General features: G+C 41.6%; 2 protein-coding genes across 3 annotated transcripts; both read left to right on the top strand.

Annotated features, from left to right (window-relative positions):
• The first annotated feature begins 5,565 nt into the window (after positions 1-5,565).
• LOC114438654 (uncharacterized) lies at positions 5,566-10,232 on the top strand. 2 transcript variants are annotated; one of them, XM_028410157.1, is made up of 3 exons: positions 5,566-5,637; positions 6,961-7,500; positions 8,938-10,232. In XM_028410157.1, exons 2-3 carry the CDS (start codon positions 6,976-6,978, stop codon positions 9,355-9,357), a joined length of 945 nt encoding a protein of 314 aa, XP_028265958.1. In that variant the 5' UTR covers positions 5,566-5,637; positions 6,961-6,975; the 3' UTR covers positions 9,358-10,232. The 2 variants fall into 2 exon arrangements, with proteins under 2 accessions (XP_028265958.1, XP_028265957.1); XM_028410156.1 differs by lacking the exon at positions 5,566-5,637 and adding an exon at positions 6,381-6,459.
• A 516-nt stretch (positions 10,233-10,748) lies between these two features.
• igf3 (insulin-like growth factor 3) lies at positions 10,749-15,010 on the top strand. The gene is made up of 4 exons (XM_028409505.1): positions 10,749-10,793; positions 11,929-12,073; positions 14,323-14,510; positions 14,804-15,010. Exons 1-4 carry the CDS (start codon positions 10,749-10,751, stop codon positions 15,008-15,010), a joined length of 585 nt encoding a protein of 194 aa, XP_028265306.1.
• Positions 15,011-16,889: the final 1,879 nt, after the last annotated feature.

Raw genomic sequence — 16,889 nt, 5'->3', positions numbered from 1 at the left:
CTCTAGTTTTGGCTCTGAAGGGCTTTCATCTACAAGTTCCTGCCTCGACCCTGGTTGGCCCCCTCTTTCAGAATCAGAATCAGAATCGTGTTTATTGCCATGTAAGTGAAGGGGGTTCACATTACTAGGAATTTGCCTTAGTGATTGGTGCATACAAAGAACATATAATAATTGACATGCAATAAGATAAAAACTAAGATAAAATTAAGTAAATAAACTACAGTAAGGCTAAATTTACATGACAGACATGGCGTAACAGACATACAATGAACAGAACATAAAATACTTGGCGGATGAAATGGTAAACATAGACCCTTATATGAACGAATGGAACAGTGTAATAATGTAATAATGTAACAGGTACCACATGGGTCGGTGAGGTGGTACTCGTGTGCAAGTAGTGCAAGATGGTGTAAACAGTGCAAATAGTCGTCATTGTGCAGTGACTATACTAAAGTGACCTTCTGAAGACTTCTGCAGAGCAGTGCATTAATTACAGTTTAACAGTCCAACAGCAGAGGGGAAGAAGCTGTTCTTGTGGCGTGAGGTTCTGGTCCGAATGGTGGTTACATTACAATAGTGGTTCAAAGAGTCCGTGTCCAGGGTGAGAAGGGTCAGCTGTGATCCGACCTGCACGCCTCAGAGTCCTGGAGACGTACAGGTCCTCGACAGATGGCAGGCTGCAGCCGATCACCTTCTCAGCAGAGCGCACAACACGCTGCAGTCTGTGCCTGTCCCTGGCTGTGGCCCCAGCGTACCACACTGTGATGGAGGAGGTGAGGATGGACTCAATGATGGCCGTGTAGAACTGAACCATCATCCTGGCTGGCACCTTGAGTTTCCTCAGCTGCCGCAGGAAGTACATCCTCTGCTGGGCCTTTTTGATGAGGGAGCTGATGGTGAGCTCCTACTTGAGGTCCTGGGTGATGGTGGTACCCAGGAAGCGGAAAGAGTCCACTGTGGAGATGGGGGTGTCTGTCAGGGTGAGGGGGGGTGATACTTCTAAGTACTATAGCTTCGACCCTGGTGGTCTTCCGCCGCCCGAGCTCCTGTCCCAATGCCGGTGGTCCTGGTCCAGTCACTGGAGGGTTCCCTGCTCCGGTTTCCTGTCCGGACCCTGGAGGGTCCCCTGCCTCATCCTCGGTTCTGGTTTCCTGCCCGGACCCCTGAGGGTCCACTTCCTCAGCCCTGGTTTCCTGCCTGGACCCAGGAGGGTCCACCTCCTCAGCTCTGGTTTCCTGCCCGGACCCCAGAGGGTCCACCTCCTCAGCTCTGGTTTCCTGCCCGGACCCTGGAGGGTCCGCTGCCTCGTCTTCGGTTCTGGTTTCCTGTCCGGACCCTGGAGGGTCCGCTGCTTTGTCTTCTGTTCTGGTTTCCTGACCGGACCCTGGAGGGTCAGCTGCCTCGTCTTCAGTTCTGGTTTCCTAGAGGGTCCGCAGCCTCGTCCTCGCTGGTGTTCAGCCCGGACCCCGAGGGGTCCTCAGCCCTGTCCATGCTGTGCTTCAGCCCGGACCCCGGGGGGTCCCTGCTGTCCATGCTGTGCTTCAGCCCGGACCCCGGGGGGTCCCTGCTGTCCATGCTGTGCTTCAGCCCGGACCCCGGGGGGTCCCTGCTGTCCATGCTGTGCTTCAGCCCGGACCCCGGGGGGTCCCTGCTGTCCATGCTGTGCTTCAGCCCGGACCCCGGGTGGTTCCTGTCCCCTCTGTTACTGACTCTGCCCCCCAAGCACCCCAGACTTTTCTTTCACTGGACCTCTGTCTCCGCTTCCCCTGTTGGCCCATGGCATGGGCCTTCATGAACTCTGGGACCTTGAGTTTTTTTTGTTTCTGAGACTTTGAACTATGGCTCCCTGTATTTTAGTTTGAACCCTTGTTTTGTGTTTTAGGAACGTCTGGGAGCTGTTCCTTGAAGGGGGGGGGTTCTGTCACGACCTGGTGTTTAGTTCTGGTTTTGTTTCCTTGATTTGGGTTTTCTGTTTATCCTGTGTCCTGTTATCTTTGTTAGGTTGTTGTTCTGTTTTTGTGATGTTGTCTTGTGCTTCCTGTTTTATTTTGATAGCCTTGTCCTCCTTGTGCATTGTCTTGTGTTTTACTTCCTGTGTTTTCCCACCTTGTGTGATCCCCTGCCCTGCACTAATGTGTACCACCTGTGCCTCGTTGTCTTCCCTGGTCCCTTTGTATATAGTCTGTGTCTTCCCCTCTGTCATTGCTAGTTCGTCTCGTCCAGTGTAGGGTTTGTTTCTGTCTATGTCTTGTCCATGCCATGCCTTGTTCCTCGCTTACCATGCCATGTACTTCTGCCTGACCTCGGGGTGCTCTAGGTAGAAGCCTTGTTCATGATATGTTTTTATGTTCCTGCCTTTTTACGCCATGTGCCTGTTTTCCTTAATCTAGTTTTGCCATGCAAAGTGTGATTTTTAGTTAGTTATTTTGTACTTTTCCTTTTTACCACGCTGAGTTAGATTTTTGGTTTTTGTATTGTTTTGCCCTCCTGGCTTTGAATAGAGGAGCTTTTGTTAGCTTCTGCCTCTGCATTTGTGTCCTCCTCCTGATGAACCCTGACATTTGCTGCTGGCAGACCAGTGACACTGGTTGCCACAAATGGTTGGTTAATGGAACATTTTTGTAATCATGTGTATATTTAATGTAAAGTTGACAGCTCCAGGCATGTCAAGACAGGTCTTTACAGCAATGCTAGACCAGAGAACCAAGCACTTTGGGTCGTTTTTTGTATTTGTATTGGTTTAGTGTTTTGTAAATGTTACCTCCTTTACATTCACTTTGACTAGTGTTGATTTACTTGTCTAAATTGTCCTATTTTCTGCTACACTATAATTCCAGGTAGGCAAAGTTAATGCAGATACCTTCCAAAGGAGCTTTTTACAGTATACATACTGTACATTTCAAGAAAGGCAGCTTATTGGGATGAGCCCTTTGTTTATCCAGCCTGTGTTCCTGACCAACTGGTTGTTTCTCTGGATGGGAACATAAAACTGTACCGTTTCCAAAGTAGAATAAGTGATAATAATTGCTGAATACATGTAAAGATGTAAATTAAATTAGATGCTTTTAGCATGATATGCCATGTGATGAATATTGTTCTTGTCACAATATTTTGGATTCATCTGCTGTAATATTTTTTTCTCAGGGATGAGCAACCTGGATTTTTTTTTTGAAGGACTGTTCTTTGCAAAGGATATTGATGTCTCCAATTTTGTTGCTGTTGTCAAGGGTTTAAAAAAAAGATTATTATTATTAGAGATAAAGAAATATTAAATGAAATTTGTCATTTTTTTCTTTATGAAAATAGTCTCATGGTTAAGACGTGTGGGGACTCACAGTGGACCGCAGCAGAGGTGACCTCAAAGCAGAACAGCAAATTGGATGAAGAAGGTGTTGAGATGTCTGTAGGCAAGAACTGATGGAGGAATCAGAGGAAGAACAGGACTGGCAATATGACAGCAGCTCTGGTGGAGAAGAAGATGATGATGCTATAATGATGATAATAATAGTGGCAGTGTTGGTGATCATGAGGTGTAGACTGTGGAAATGGGCAATCTTGTCATGCTTTGAACTTTCTGATGGGTTTTTGAACACATGAGGTATGACAAAACGGAGCATAAGGCAAACACAGAGATGATGTTTTATCACAGCCACATTTTTGCCATTTAATTGCATGTTTTCCTGACAAAAAAATTCTACCAGCTTGCTGACTGCTACAAATGTATAGTGTATAGTTGTTAAAAGATTGATTGATTAAATTTGATTACAGTTCAAAACCTTCATGATTTTCCTGTTTTCTGCTGTTTACCATAATAGTATCACATTGTCAGGACTCAAATCAATTTAAAGTTAAAGTAGGATTGGATTCAACATGTTTTGCCTTCTGTGGTGTTTTTTGTTGTACGTGCTTGTGGACCTCTGTGGGTGGACCTGTTTATATATGTCTATATGAGCCTGAATTGTCTCAAGGCACTTTACAGACCCCCTTAAGAGCAACAGTAACAGGAAGAAACCTTGAACAGGACCTGGCTTATAAAGAAGAACCTTCCTGCTGATGACCCTCATAGGGCAGAGAGGATGAAAGAAAGCGAGAGAGGAACAAACATGCAACAAACAAAAATTTGCAAAGAACAAACATGACAGGTTGTTGATGTTAAGCAAGCTGAAACTTTATTGTATTTATGTTATAGCTAAACAAAATAAACAAAGATGAACAACAGAGACTGGTGCCGACAATAAGTATTGATTTGGTCAGAGGCCAGGCTGCAGGTGAGCATACAGATGTGGAGGGAGAGAGACCTGCAGAGAAACACAAAACTACGAGGAAGATGGTAAAGAGTTATTGACATGAATCTAGCTGATGAATAAAGTGGAGCTACTTGCGGCTGCAGCAAAGTGCACAAGTGACTATCAATACCTAAGTTCTCTACACACTACTACTAGTTATACACCTGACAGCTGAAGGCCTGTCCACCCATTCTAGTTGACACATCACTATATCTTATGTTGGTGATGTTTTTTTTATCCTTTGTATGAATTCTGAATTATTTATACAGGTCAAATATGTTGCTGACCCAAGCTTCCTAAACATCAGACGGTGTTGCATTCCATGCATTTTCATGGCCTTTGTCAGCTTATTGTCTATTCAGGGAGGTGACCCACAACAAGGTGCTGCAGGCCTGTTTCTGCAATGTGTGGTATAGTTCTCCAAGAGCCTTCAAGAACACTTGGGCCAATGTGGTGTGGTGTTTCAGGGTGGCCTTTTATTGTGGGCAGTTTAAGGTACACCTGTGCACTAATCATGATGTCAGATCAGCATCTTGATGTGGCACACCTGTGAGGTGGGATGGATTATCTCAGCAAAGCAGAAGTGCTCACTATCACACATTTAGACAGATTTGTGAACAATGTTTGAGAGGAATGGTAATATTGTGTATCTGGAATGAAGTTTAGATCTTCAAGTCCATCTCATGAAACATGGGAGCAAAAACAAAAGTGTTGCGTTTATATTTTTGTTGAGTGTATTTTAAGCTTTGAATGGTTTTTCTATCTTGAAATTTGTAGGAGTAGCATTTTCCAGAAGACATGCTTTGAAGGGCTCTCTCATTGACTCCCATGTTAATTTGAGGGTGGAAAATGTTTAATGTTTTTAATATTATAATGTTTTTAATTATTATTGAAGGTTTCCGGGAATGTCCTGAATGAGCTGAATCGTTTGATATTTGAACGGTTTGAATCGCTCGATGCATTGTGAAGACAGGCCGAGCCAAAAAACGTACGGAATAATAATAAAGACGTAGAATCTGCTTTGCAGCAATCAAACTAAAGTGGACCTTTCAGTTTAAAAGATTCAAAGTTTGAACTGATTATAGGAGCATTATACAGGGATCTCCGGTTGTGCTAAAAAGAAACCAATGCCAAAGAGCAGGGCAAGATTATACATAATGTAGTTTATATATTAGTTTGTTTATGTGTCTGTTTGTGTAGCGTAATCGGACAAGGTAGTAGTTTTTAGTTTATGCTTTTATTCTGAAAAGGGCGGACGGGACATCCGGCTGTATTAACGTCGAATTAAAAATGGAAGCAAACATACATTGGGACTGCTGCTAAACCCGGATACCACAGTTTCAACAAGGTAAGGGTGAACAACAAATTCTTTAAGAACGCTCTAGTTGGGAATATATGGCACAATGTCGTTCTGTATTGTAATGGGAATCTTTAAAAGACTTTTCTGCTTAACGCTAACTCGAGCGCTTGAGCCATACTACAAATTAGCTAGCTAGCTAGCTAGCGAGTTACCGAAGTAACAGCCAAGAAACTTGTTTTTCCGTAGAAACGGGCGATATATGTGTTAGATTGTGTTGGCTTGGTACGGCAGACCACTGCTCGGGGCCTGACAGCCGACACATTTTACATTATAAAAGTAGTAATGTGCGAAGTTTGCTATGACAGTAGGTTACATCCCTAAAAAGGATCCCGCCTGTGTATATAGAATAGAATAGAATAGAATAGAATAGATAGACATACTTCGTTCATCCTAAACTGGGAAATGTCGCTGCAGCAGCAATATACAGGCACTCACACTAACATATACCTCGAACGGTAAAAATAAACAGACTAAACATTATTTACAGCATATATATTCTATACTTACATAAACTATAAGTATAGCAACAAACGTGTGGAATTTGAGATGTAAAATATAAGTACCAAAACAAGAGAGTGCAATTTGAAGTTAGACCTTGTGCAAACTGTCAGTACAGCAGTCAGTCAGTCAGTGTTATCTGTAGCACAGAGACGAGGAGTTATACAGTCTGATTTCTTGAAGAGGAGGAATTATACAGTCAAATCATTCATTGCAATTTCTTTCACAGTTCTCATGACAACGAAAGCCAAAGTAAAAGAAGAACATTTTGAAAGCAATGGCCTGTATCAGTGTGTCTGTGTACGATGCAGTGTGAGACTTGGCTTGTAGAGTCCCCATAGAACTCTGTGTTAAATGACCATTACTGCAGAAATAAGTATGTTTAGTCTGGTACACACTATTGGCCCGTATATATCGATGATTCTCAGATTTTTACACACCATATTACATAAAAAATCACCAACATTAACTTAAGTTTTATGTCTTACATTCTAGTTGGAAAGACTCCGCCTTTTAATAACCTCTGGTCTGATGTCATGGATGCTGCTTCCATAGTTACATAATATAATATAATATAATATAATATAATATAATATAATATAATATAATATAATATAATATAATACTTGACTTTTGTGTTAACGATATCATTTGTTAACTTTTATCACCCACAGCTATGAATTACAAAGGGATAGCAGAGATTCCCCATCATCTCTCACTAGAGGGCGACACAGTTTGAGAACCATGGCTATAGATAATATTCAATTCTTAGCAAGTTGTAATGAACTGAACTATCCTTTTCTGTGTACACAGAGATATACAAAGAACATGGATGTCCTCAGCAAACTGGAGGTCTACATCCCAGTGGAGGCCGAGGTAAAATGCATCCCTCTGCATAGCTTACCAAATTCAGTGCGCCGAAGAATTGGCCTCCCCCTCTCTGACTCTAAGAGTCTCACAGACCATCCAAATGGCATATGGATTTGTCCGGCAATCATAAGGAAGAAGGGCCAGAAATCCCCCTCACACACAGACAGCAGTGTCGGAGAGAACCTCTCCTCAGCACTGGGCACAGAGGTCCGAACTAAGCCAGGCCCCTTCCGAATGGCTTTTGTTGCATCCAACCATGCAGCTTACACAGTGCTGAAAGACATTCCTGGAACAACAGCATCACAAGCAGCACCTTTACCTCACGGCTCGGCACCACGAGTCAACCAAGATTCTCTTGTCATCTACCGTGGACGCATTTACCTGTCCATCAAGAAGCACAGTCAAAGCCAGAACCAGCGTGAACCAGGGTCGTCCTGCTCTGCTGTTTCTTCCACATCAGACGTCTCATCTAAAAGCCAGAAGGTAACGAGATTACATTCAGTGTCACAGCAACATGGAAACATTCACTTCAGCTTTGGAAATGTGCACAATTGTATTTGTGAAGTTGATCATCCCTCCCTAAATTTCTAATAGACAACGTTGTCCAGTGCTGTCAGGTATGTCAGGCTGATGTTTCAGCTGCTGGATTCCAGTTGTTTCTGTGAATTGCAACAATTCATTTGCTCCTTCTCTCGTTAAATTTCAACAGTCTGTAAAACCAGATCTCAAATATCTTAAATCTATTTGTGCCATGTCACACAACAGCTCTTCACCTTTTTAGATTTGTTTTTGATTTCTTATGGGCCACAGCAGCACATTGCTGCCACTAAAGTGACTTAAGCATCCTCGGTTAAACATTATTCAACATCTGTTGACTCCATCTGCAGCCTAAAACTGTTAGTGGGGAAACATGGATAAATGTGGTGGAGGACCTCAGTGGGTGTGTGGGTGAAACAAACAAAAGCTCTAATAGCCTCATACTTACCTGTGTTGGTCTGACTGATGTGACTGACTGTGTGTCTGGTGTGTCGAACGACCATGAGACTACAGGGGGGCTGTGGTGGTGGGACAGGTCGACAGACCTTTGTTCTTGCTGTGAACATGCGACTTGGAGTGAAACTTCCTGGGAATGGATGGAAGCACTGCATTGTATGTGGTAGAAAGATGACGTCTGAGTCCACCAGAAGGTTCTTCCAACTTAACATAGATGGCTTCCTTGACCTCTCTGTCAAACCAGCAGATATCACTCTTTTAGAAGACATCAGTTGGTGATGGTTGTGAAATGGTTGTGAAAGACATCTTGATTTTTTTCTATGTTACTTTTGTTTACCTTAACTTAAAACTGAGCCCAGTTTTTATTTCACCTACCGAAATAGTGGTGGAAGCGCATGCGACGTAGGCCGCCGTCGGGGTCAATTGTTTTAATGCAATTTCCCCATTGTGGGACTGATAAAGGTTTCTTAATCTTGCTGTAGCTCCAATAGTTGCTGCAGCAAAAAATGTACCTACTCTGCATATAGTCATGCACAGTAATTTCCATGGCCCTCAGACACCCACAGAGCCAATAGTAAATAAGAAGCTGCGTGTCACAAACTGCGACTGCAAATTTTTAAAATGAAAACAAAATGTGCTGTTTAGCAGTATCAGAGTCCGGATTAATAGTGGAATACAAGTGTCCTTTAGCCAAGTGCTTGCTGAATAGTTAAACTGTACTGTTTACTTGAGACAGGATTTTTTTTCAAAGTTTTGTTCTGATAGTAGACTGGTTACACTGTGTGAACACAACACTGCCTTCTTCTTTTTTAAGTCACGACACAGTTCAATATAAATAATTGAGTCAGTATGCACCAGCGTACTAGAAATCTCTGTTGTTGACTGTAGACTTTTATTTTGTCCACTCATACTTTTTATGTTATTTAGGACCTGCCAAAAAGCAAGAAGACGCATTCCTCAAGCAAAGTGATGCACCATGGGAACAAGGAGAAAGTTACACACAAAGGAGATGCATCTTCATCCGTTCACAGTCAGCCCACCGTCACCGCGTCCAGCCAGTGTCACAAGGATACAAAAGAAGAGCCAGCCTCAGAGCCCGAGGAAGATGAAACACCAGAGCTGTGCGCCGGAGACGCCGAGGACACAGGCATTGACATGCAGACTGAAAGCAGAGAGGTGGATCAGAGAAGAATCAGCACAGAGTTTCTGGGTGCAGCCGGTACCTACACCTCAGCACAGAAGAATTTTGACTTTAACGCACTGGAACAAGAGGAGAAGATCGCACGACTGAGGGCCATACTTAGGCAGGATGAAGCCGCCGTCAAAAACCTGCCTTCTTATAAATAGTTCTTTGCTTACTGACAAATGTTAGATTAGTTTGAAAGCTTTTCACAGGCTATTAGACTTTTCCTTACATGTAAGTCTGATGTCTTTGTTTCCCTGAATGACCAAAACTGTCATGGCATGACAGATGGCTTGTCTTTTTGTTATCACCTTTTCCAGATGGCAAACATTTCTGTTTCATCTACGATGTCTATTAGCACTACAGTCTAGACAATGACAGAATACATAGTTTTTTTTCTGGTATGTGGCATAGGAACTATTAAACACTGCAGCAAGCAAACACCAGGGCTACTGAAAGTGAAGGTGATTCTCTTTATTATTTGCTTTTGTTTTGCCTGTTGGCTGAGCTTTCAAGCCCTCTAGCCACTGTAGTCTTACGGCTATAGTACATAGAACAAACCACTGTTCTTTAAGTGAAGTGAGAATGCAAACACACACACATGTAAGTAATGTTTTGTCTTAACACTTGAAAGCATCATGGCAAAAAAGAAAAGTGTAATAAGTAATAATAATAAGTGTAAACTTGGGCGTATAACCCAAAGAACACAGTCAATCACAGTGGTGGCAGTATGATGCTGTGGGGGTGATTCAGTGCATCAGGACCTGGGAAAAATCATAAAAAAGACCTACAGAATTACCTTTATGAGAACAAATTGAACCTTACTGACATTTTTTGGGCTTTAATCTGTGGAGGGGACTCAAGACCAGGGTCCATGCCATCAAATCTGAGGGGCCTAAGAGATTCACCAAAGAAGAATGGACCAGGATTCCTCTGGAGATGTGGCTCAAACTTGTTGATTTACATCAAGTGACTCCAGAGTGTTATTACACCAAAACACACACACAGCAAGCTCTTTGCATCAGATAGCTTCATCATACTGGCCTTATTATTTTTAACTTTTGGGAAATAGGTTAGCTTCTGTGTACGCAGTTTAAATTTTGTAAGCTAACTAAATCAAACCAGTAGGTTTGGAAATGTGTTAAAATGACTTTTCTCCATTAAAGGGAATGTGGAAATATTAGAAAAAAGGATGACATTCATACAAAGGGGGGTAATAATTTTGTGTATATATATCGTGACCTCACAGATGGAAACATTACAACTTATATGAATTATATTCTTCTCCACTGGGTGGCGTTAAAACAAGCATGCAAACTGGTCAAAAGTTGGTTCCGGTCCTTAGAAATGGGTTATGTTACTTCATGTTTGCTGAAGATCTTCTTTGGGGCACAACACAAGCAGAACAAGTTCATCTGCTGTAAAGTTCTTTGATAGGAGCTCTGACTAAGATCTGAGGGGCAAAGGAGGGAGGAGATCTGACTGCTGCAGTCCTGCCCTCCTGCCGCCTCACTATAAGACCGCTGCTGTCCTGACACTCATCCACACAGTCAGGATGCGCTCCTCGTGCTGCCCCCCTTCCAGACCAAGAACACTGAAGGTAAGACCCTTTTGCATTCAACTGGCACTGCTTCAGCTGACACTGTTACAGTAAGGATCTGATTTATATCAAAGTTTTGCAAGAAAACATGCTTTATGGAATATTGGTATAGCTCAGTTAATGAATGAAATACAATATTCACTTAAGTTCATGATTGTTCAGTAAAGTTCATGAACTCATTGCAAAAAGCGGAACTTAATTTATTATTGGAAATAAACGCCAAATAATTATTGTATGGATATTAATGAAGCTTCTACACTTTATTTTGGAATCACTTGTTGGGTTTAGTATGGATTCTTTTTGTGTAAGGACAGATTGTATTATCTCAGCACAATTTAAGATGCATTAAAAAAAAGGCTATGAGCGTAAACACATATTAATTTGTCCCTTGCTCATACTCTGCTGTGGAAAGACATACAACAGTGTGTTCCGTGATATCATGTGCTCTGCTTTAAGTTCAATAACCTTTGAATCTAAAACTGCTTCACAGACAGGAAATGTGCAGAAAAAGGTTGAAATGATATGAGATTTATATAGACTTCCTCTGTTTACAATATAATATTTATTGATTGCACTGTGTACTTAACGTTTCGTTTTGCGTTGCACACCATAGTTGAGGGGGAACATAAGTAAAACTTATGTTTGACTTGGAACTTGCAGATTAAACAGATTAAGGGGGATTATGAGCTATGATGTTTATCTGTTGTATCTATATCTGCTGTACTGTACTGTGCTGTCTACTCTGGACTGTGTGATTAGAGAGCAGTGTCTCTTCGGGTTCTTTGTACTCTTAACTTAATCTCTGGCCTATAATGTTCCACTTTATTTAGGAAATTTGTGACTATATCAAAGAATATATTAATGACATGTAATCAGTTGTAGTGTGATGGAATGTCTCCCTTAATCTGGCAGATAAAAAAACAAGAGGAAAATGATTAAATTGATTGTTATGCTTCTATTAGTCACACCATAGTACAGGAAATGAGGGAAGATGCTGCAGAATGAATATATAATAGGTATATATAAAAAATAAATATATAAAAGGAATATAAAAGTCTGGTTCAAAAATAAATATATTATCTGATGCCAATGTGAAGCTTCACATTATTCAGGTTTACTGTTTATTGTCTTGCAGGTGTTGTGCGTTAGGATGTGCATGCTCTACTTCACCATGTGTCTGGCAGGATGGCCTCAGTCCTCAGAGGCAGCCAGACCCCGCTGTGGCTCCGACCTCCTCAGTGACCTTATATTTGTGTGCGGGGATCGCGGGATCTATCTAGGTGAGTGTCAATCCTGTACATTGTGCATTGTGACTTCTAAGGGAAACTTACGGTGTCAGGCTATGCTCTGAGAATAGTGTGAGCTGCAGCAGGTGCTGCTGATCATCAGTCCTTGATGAATTGATCATCAGCAGGTGTACAGACCTCTATAAAAACAGACCTTTTGACAGTTTGCTGCTCTGGAACATTCAGGTGTGTGTTAACACAATGCCAAGATTATTTAGTAAAATTGAAGCCAAAAACAAAAACAAAAACGTGTGCAACTAACCTTCACCTTTATCAGCAGGAACTTTAGTCATGGTTTCCTGTATGACTTCATCAGTCTCTCACATGATTGTGGAAGAATTTTGGTCCATACTTCTTCACAACATTGATTCAGTTCATTGAGGTTTTTGGACATTCACAGTGCTTGAGGTGGTGACATGGTGGTGAACATTAAGACAACTCCGCTTTGGTCTCATGTGTCCATAGGACATTGTTCCACAAGTGTTCTTTGTTCAAATGCAGTTCAGTGAACCTCAGTCCTGCTTCCATGTGTTTTTTTAGACAGAAGAGTCTTTCTCCTGGTAACCCTTCAAACAAACTGTACTGGTTCAGTCTTCTTCTAATTGTGCTGTCACATTAACACTGAGCATGCTCAGTGAGGTATGTAGGCTCTGACATGTAGCTCTTGGGTTTTTTTTGTATTTCTCTGATCTTGGGCTGAATTTGCTGGGACGTCCACTCCTGTGAAGATTGACAGCTGTCTTGAATGTTTCCACTTGTGAATAATCTTTCTCACTGTAAAACGCTTAAATACTTTGAAATGGTTTTATAAGTCTTTCAGGTTGACTTCTCTAACACCATTGTTTATGTCTTTCTCTCTTGACAATACACAACATACACTGACAAGCTGCAAGTTGGACTCCAGATTTCAGATCTTGAGTGCTGTGTAGATAATATAGTCACCAAGTAGCATAGGAAAAAAGGCTGCTTGTTAAAATACATATATAATTTGGTAAGCGCAGGCACACAGATTTCTTACTGTACATTTACAAATAAACATTATGAAGTTTATTCTACGCTACATGGGCAAAGATGTACAACACAGATATGATCATGGTCATCATAAAAACACAGCAGTACCTCAGACTTACTTTGTTATCAGTCCCACAGCAATAACAATGAAGACCAGTCACAACAGGCCTCTGCAGGACTGCAAGGTTTTTACTTGATGCTAATATCATCTGCTGGATTTGATTCCACTCTTTTTTAATATAATGTTTAAAGACATTGGTTATTATTTGCATGCTATGAAATATACAGTAATCTCTCTCCCATAGGCCCTTTCACCTGATTACCTTTTCCCTGTTGTTCTGACCAAGGCCACCATCTGCGTCTGCTATCTGACCGGTGGCAGTCCAGCAGAATAGCAGCAGAACACAGTGCCTCAGTGTGCGATAGCCTTGTTAAAACACTTGCTATCTGAGAGCAGCTCAACTCCCTCACTAATAACTAAGAAAAGGTGCAGAGAGGGAGCAGCAGCAGCATGAAGGCTGTTTAAGGACAAGTGTGCAAAGTCCAGGAACCTTCAGGCAGTCAGTAGTCAGAAACATTTCTTAAACCAACACACTGAAAATAATAGCAGTTTAGCCAGTTGCTAATGTTGGAACGTAGTTTATACAGCACAGTATGTGTGCTTACTGTGCACAAGTGTTTAAAATTGCAGTTCACCACTTAGCCTCAAAGGGCTTGCTTCAAAAGTCAGCCAATGGCCATACACTCCAATGTTAAAATGTCTGACATTTCAACAGAAATAAATATGTTTACAGTGCGAAAACCAGGAAAAAATGAGGTTATTAGAGAGATATTCAGCAGTCCTTCGTGCAGCTAGGATGCCATGACTGACTGATTAGTTGCAATATTCTGCAATTTTTTGAGCTGATCTGCAGGTCTTTTAGAGTTGGTGTTCTTAGAGCAAAAAAGTCTTTGTAACACCTGTGGACAAATGTTGTACATGCTGATGCCTGTTCTTTTACCTTTTTGTAAAGATCTATAATCAATGTAACCTTTTTAGGGTCTTAATACTGCTCAGTTCTCTCTACTTGCAGCCATGATTGTTTCCATAAAGGTGCAGGACTTTAAACTGCACTGTACGATGAACCCACAGAGACTGAAAATTCTCAAGATCTTTAGAAATAGCCACCCTGTTATTTTTCAATAAAAGGAAGATACTGAGCTTAAAAAGGCATCCCCTTCTCTCCCTGCAGGTAAAGGCTCATGGTCCGGTTACAGAGCTCGGCCAAGGGGGAAGGGGATAGTGGACCAGTGCTGCAAATCTTCTGGCTGTGAACTTTACCATCTGGAGAAGTACTGTGCCAAACCCAAGAACCAGAATTACACCACAGCTTCCCCAACCACGACCACAGCACCGCATTCCACCACACCACTGGTCATGGTGAGACCTCCGCTTTTCAACCTTGTTTTTTTATTTCCTGGGTTAAGTCTTAGTTACTAGCATCAGTGTGGACCCATGCAGCGCTCACGACATGTCACATCCAAGGACAAAGACTGCCCTTGGTCCAAAAAATAACTATTCAATCAGGTTGAGACTAGGAATAATAACTGTGATGTATAATGGGAGTCTTTGGGTCTGTTTCTGCTGTTTCCATTGCTATCACCCAAAAGTACACATTCCTGATCACCACACAACTTTAACTGTTGACCGACTCTTTGTCCTTTGCCTTGCAGTTCCAAGCAGTGTTCCAGAAGAGACTTGTAGAGCACCTGGGGACTCCCAACAGTCCAAAGAGGGAAGCTTACAGAAAGAAAACGCAGTCTTCACTTCCGCGGAGAAACAAATTGTCGTCATCACGTAGAAGGAAGAACACACAAAACACAACCAGCCAGCCTGCTTCAGTGTCCCTCTCAAAAAGCAGTAAAGGATTTAAATCATGACCTAGAACCTTGTGGAAAGCTCCATATTCATATTTCCTGGACTGGACTCAACAAAGTCTGAGAGTTGATGACCAGGAGAACTTCTCTTGATGAGCAGAGATCAGAGGGAAGGAATGTCACCTTTAGGTTCCTGAGAGAGCCGTTCTGAGTGACCATTGCCATGTTGGCAGCATCACAGAATCCTAATACAGGCAAGGAGGTGTACTGTAACTGTGGAAGTCAACAAAAATAACCTACACACTTATTTTAAGACTTAAAATTGCGCTTAATTATGGGCATTGCTGTTTTGAGTGACAGCCCGGTGCTATATCACAGCTTTCCGCCTTCAAAGCCGCTCCCTCAACTTAGCTCCACTCTTTGTTCGCATTTGGAGTTTAGGCAGACTGTGACACTCAAAGGATCCCAGATCCTCCCAGATCCTCCCACAGGGACACAAAACAGGACTTTAGAAACCAGCAGGTTTCCGTTTTACTGTCACAGGCAGGCAGCAAGTGCTGTGATTTTGCTTCCGGCTGTCACTCAAAGCAGCGACATCCACAATCATTCACTGATTACTTTGATTTTGTTTCACGGATCCAGATCCATTTAAACCACTTTAACATTTATACCTTATATATATTTTATATATATATATATATATATATATATATATATATATACACATTAAAATTACTTGGTTAGGTTTAAAAAAAAAACGTAGTTTGGGTCTCCAGATCTTTCTACACAATGATTTGGTGTCTGAAAACATGGCACCTGATGGTGTCGGTTCCTGCTGCTAATGCACTTCCATTGAAGTCTACCAGACTACTATTCACACTAAAAACTGATGCTACCTTTGGCCTCATGATGCAGATCTGGTGCAGTGAGACCACTTTCCATTACTGCCCCACATCTACAAGATGGCTGTAGACACCACAGATACAGGAGTGTTCCTATTATATCAGGCCGCTGGGCGTCCATGTGTCTTGTATATACAGTGAAATTGTATAGTCCACAATGATGCACATTTTCTTCTTTTCTGGTCATTTCCCTGCACATTTAACTGTTTTTATATACTTTTAAAGACAAATTTTATAGATGCAGGCTGTAGTGTGGTTGTGGTTGTCATTGCTGTGTGTTTTCATGTCCACACACACAAAAAACACAGAGATCTATGTTCACCCTTTGGTGACGTAGACCTTTTTACACTTGTGAATGTAGACAGTGCAGAGTAAGATGTATCCCAAATGTGTGGTCACCTTATTAAAATAGTTATTTATTCATATAGCAGCTATGTAGCATGTAGCATTTGGAGTAATGGGTGTGTGTGCTACCTATGGAGCAGATAAGATAATAGTGTCTTTGCTGTAAAGTAAGCTTATAATTAGCTTCATCATGTCATATGTATAATTTGTGATACTGCCTTCATTTAAATGCATTTTGTTTTAGCACTTTTGACTGACTGACAGTATGTCCAGTACTTTAACCTTGTGTTTTGGGTCCAGATAGATGTTTATGTACTTATTGAATAGCTCTGATTTATGTATGTATGAACAATTTTATTTATTTCACATTGTGCAACTTTAATAAATATAAACACTTCTTAAGTCCATTCATGTTGTTATGACTGCATTTAAATCCACTACAGAAAACAAAAAAAAAAATCAAAGTCATTTGAAGTTTGACCACAGCATTGTTTTTAATGTCATAACGTTTTATACAAATATAATAACAACGCTTGACATGACATTCAGCTTCAGTGCGATTATAAACAGCCGGCTCATTGACATGGCTGGAGCTATCACGTCTTTCCAAGTACCCTTAAGGCCATCATGGTCGGAGCAGCCTGATAACACAAAGAGCTCCATGCTTAACACGCATTATTCAGAGATTAGGGAGT

This window comes from Parambassis ranga, chromosome 7 (assembly GCF_900634625.1).
Source record: "Parambassis ranga chromosome 7, fParRan2.1, whole genome shotgun sequence".
In the NCBI taxonomy this organism is placed as follows: domain Eukaryota; kingdom Metazoa; phylum Chordata; class Actinopteri; family Ambassidae; genus Parambassis; species Parambassis ranga.
Note: the sequence above shows the minus strand (reverse complement) of the source record. Positions and strands in the feature narration are given on the sequence as shown.

Excerpts from the sequence above, each read along its gene's own strand:
- LOC114438654 (XM_028410156.1), top strand. The coding sequence starts at position 6,382 with ATGACAACGAAAGCCAAAGTAAAAGAAGAACATTTTGAAAGCAATGGC. Across the intron at positions 6,460-6,960 it reads GTGTCTGTGTACGATGCAGT|AGATATACAAAGAACATGGA; the intron begins GTGAGACTTGGC and ends CTGTGTACACAG. Across the intron at positions 7,501-8,937 it reads TCTCATCTAAAAGCCAGAAG|GACCTGCCAAAAAGCAAGAA; the intron begins GTAACGAGATTA and ends TATGTTATTTAG.
- igf3 (XM_028409505.1), top strand. The coding sequence starts at position 10,749 with ATGCGCTCCTCGTGCTGCCCCCCTTCCAGACCAAGAACACTGAAG. Across the intron at positions 12,074-14,322 it reads GGATCGCGGGATCTATCTAG|GTAAAGGCTCATGGTCCGGT; the intron begins GTGAGTGTCAAT and ends CTCTCCCTGCAG. Across the intron at positions 14,511-14,803 it reads CCACCACACCACTGGTCATG|TTCCAAGCAGTGTTCCAGAA; the intron begins GTGAGACCTCCG and ends TTTGCCTTGCAG.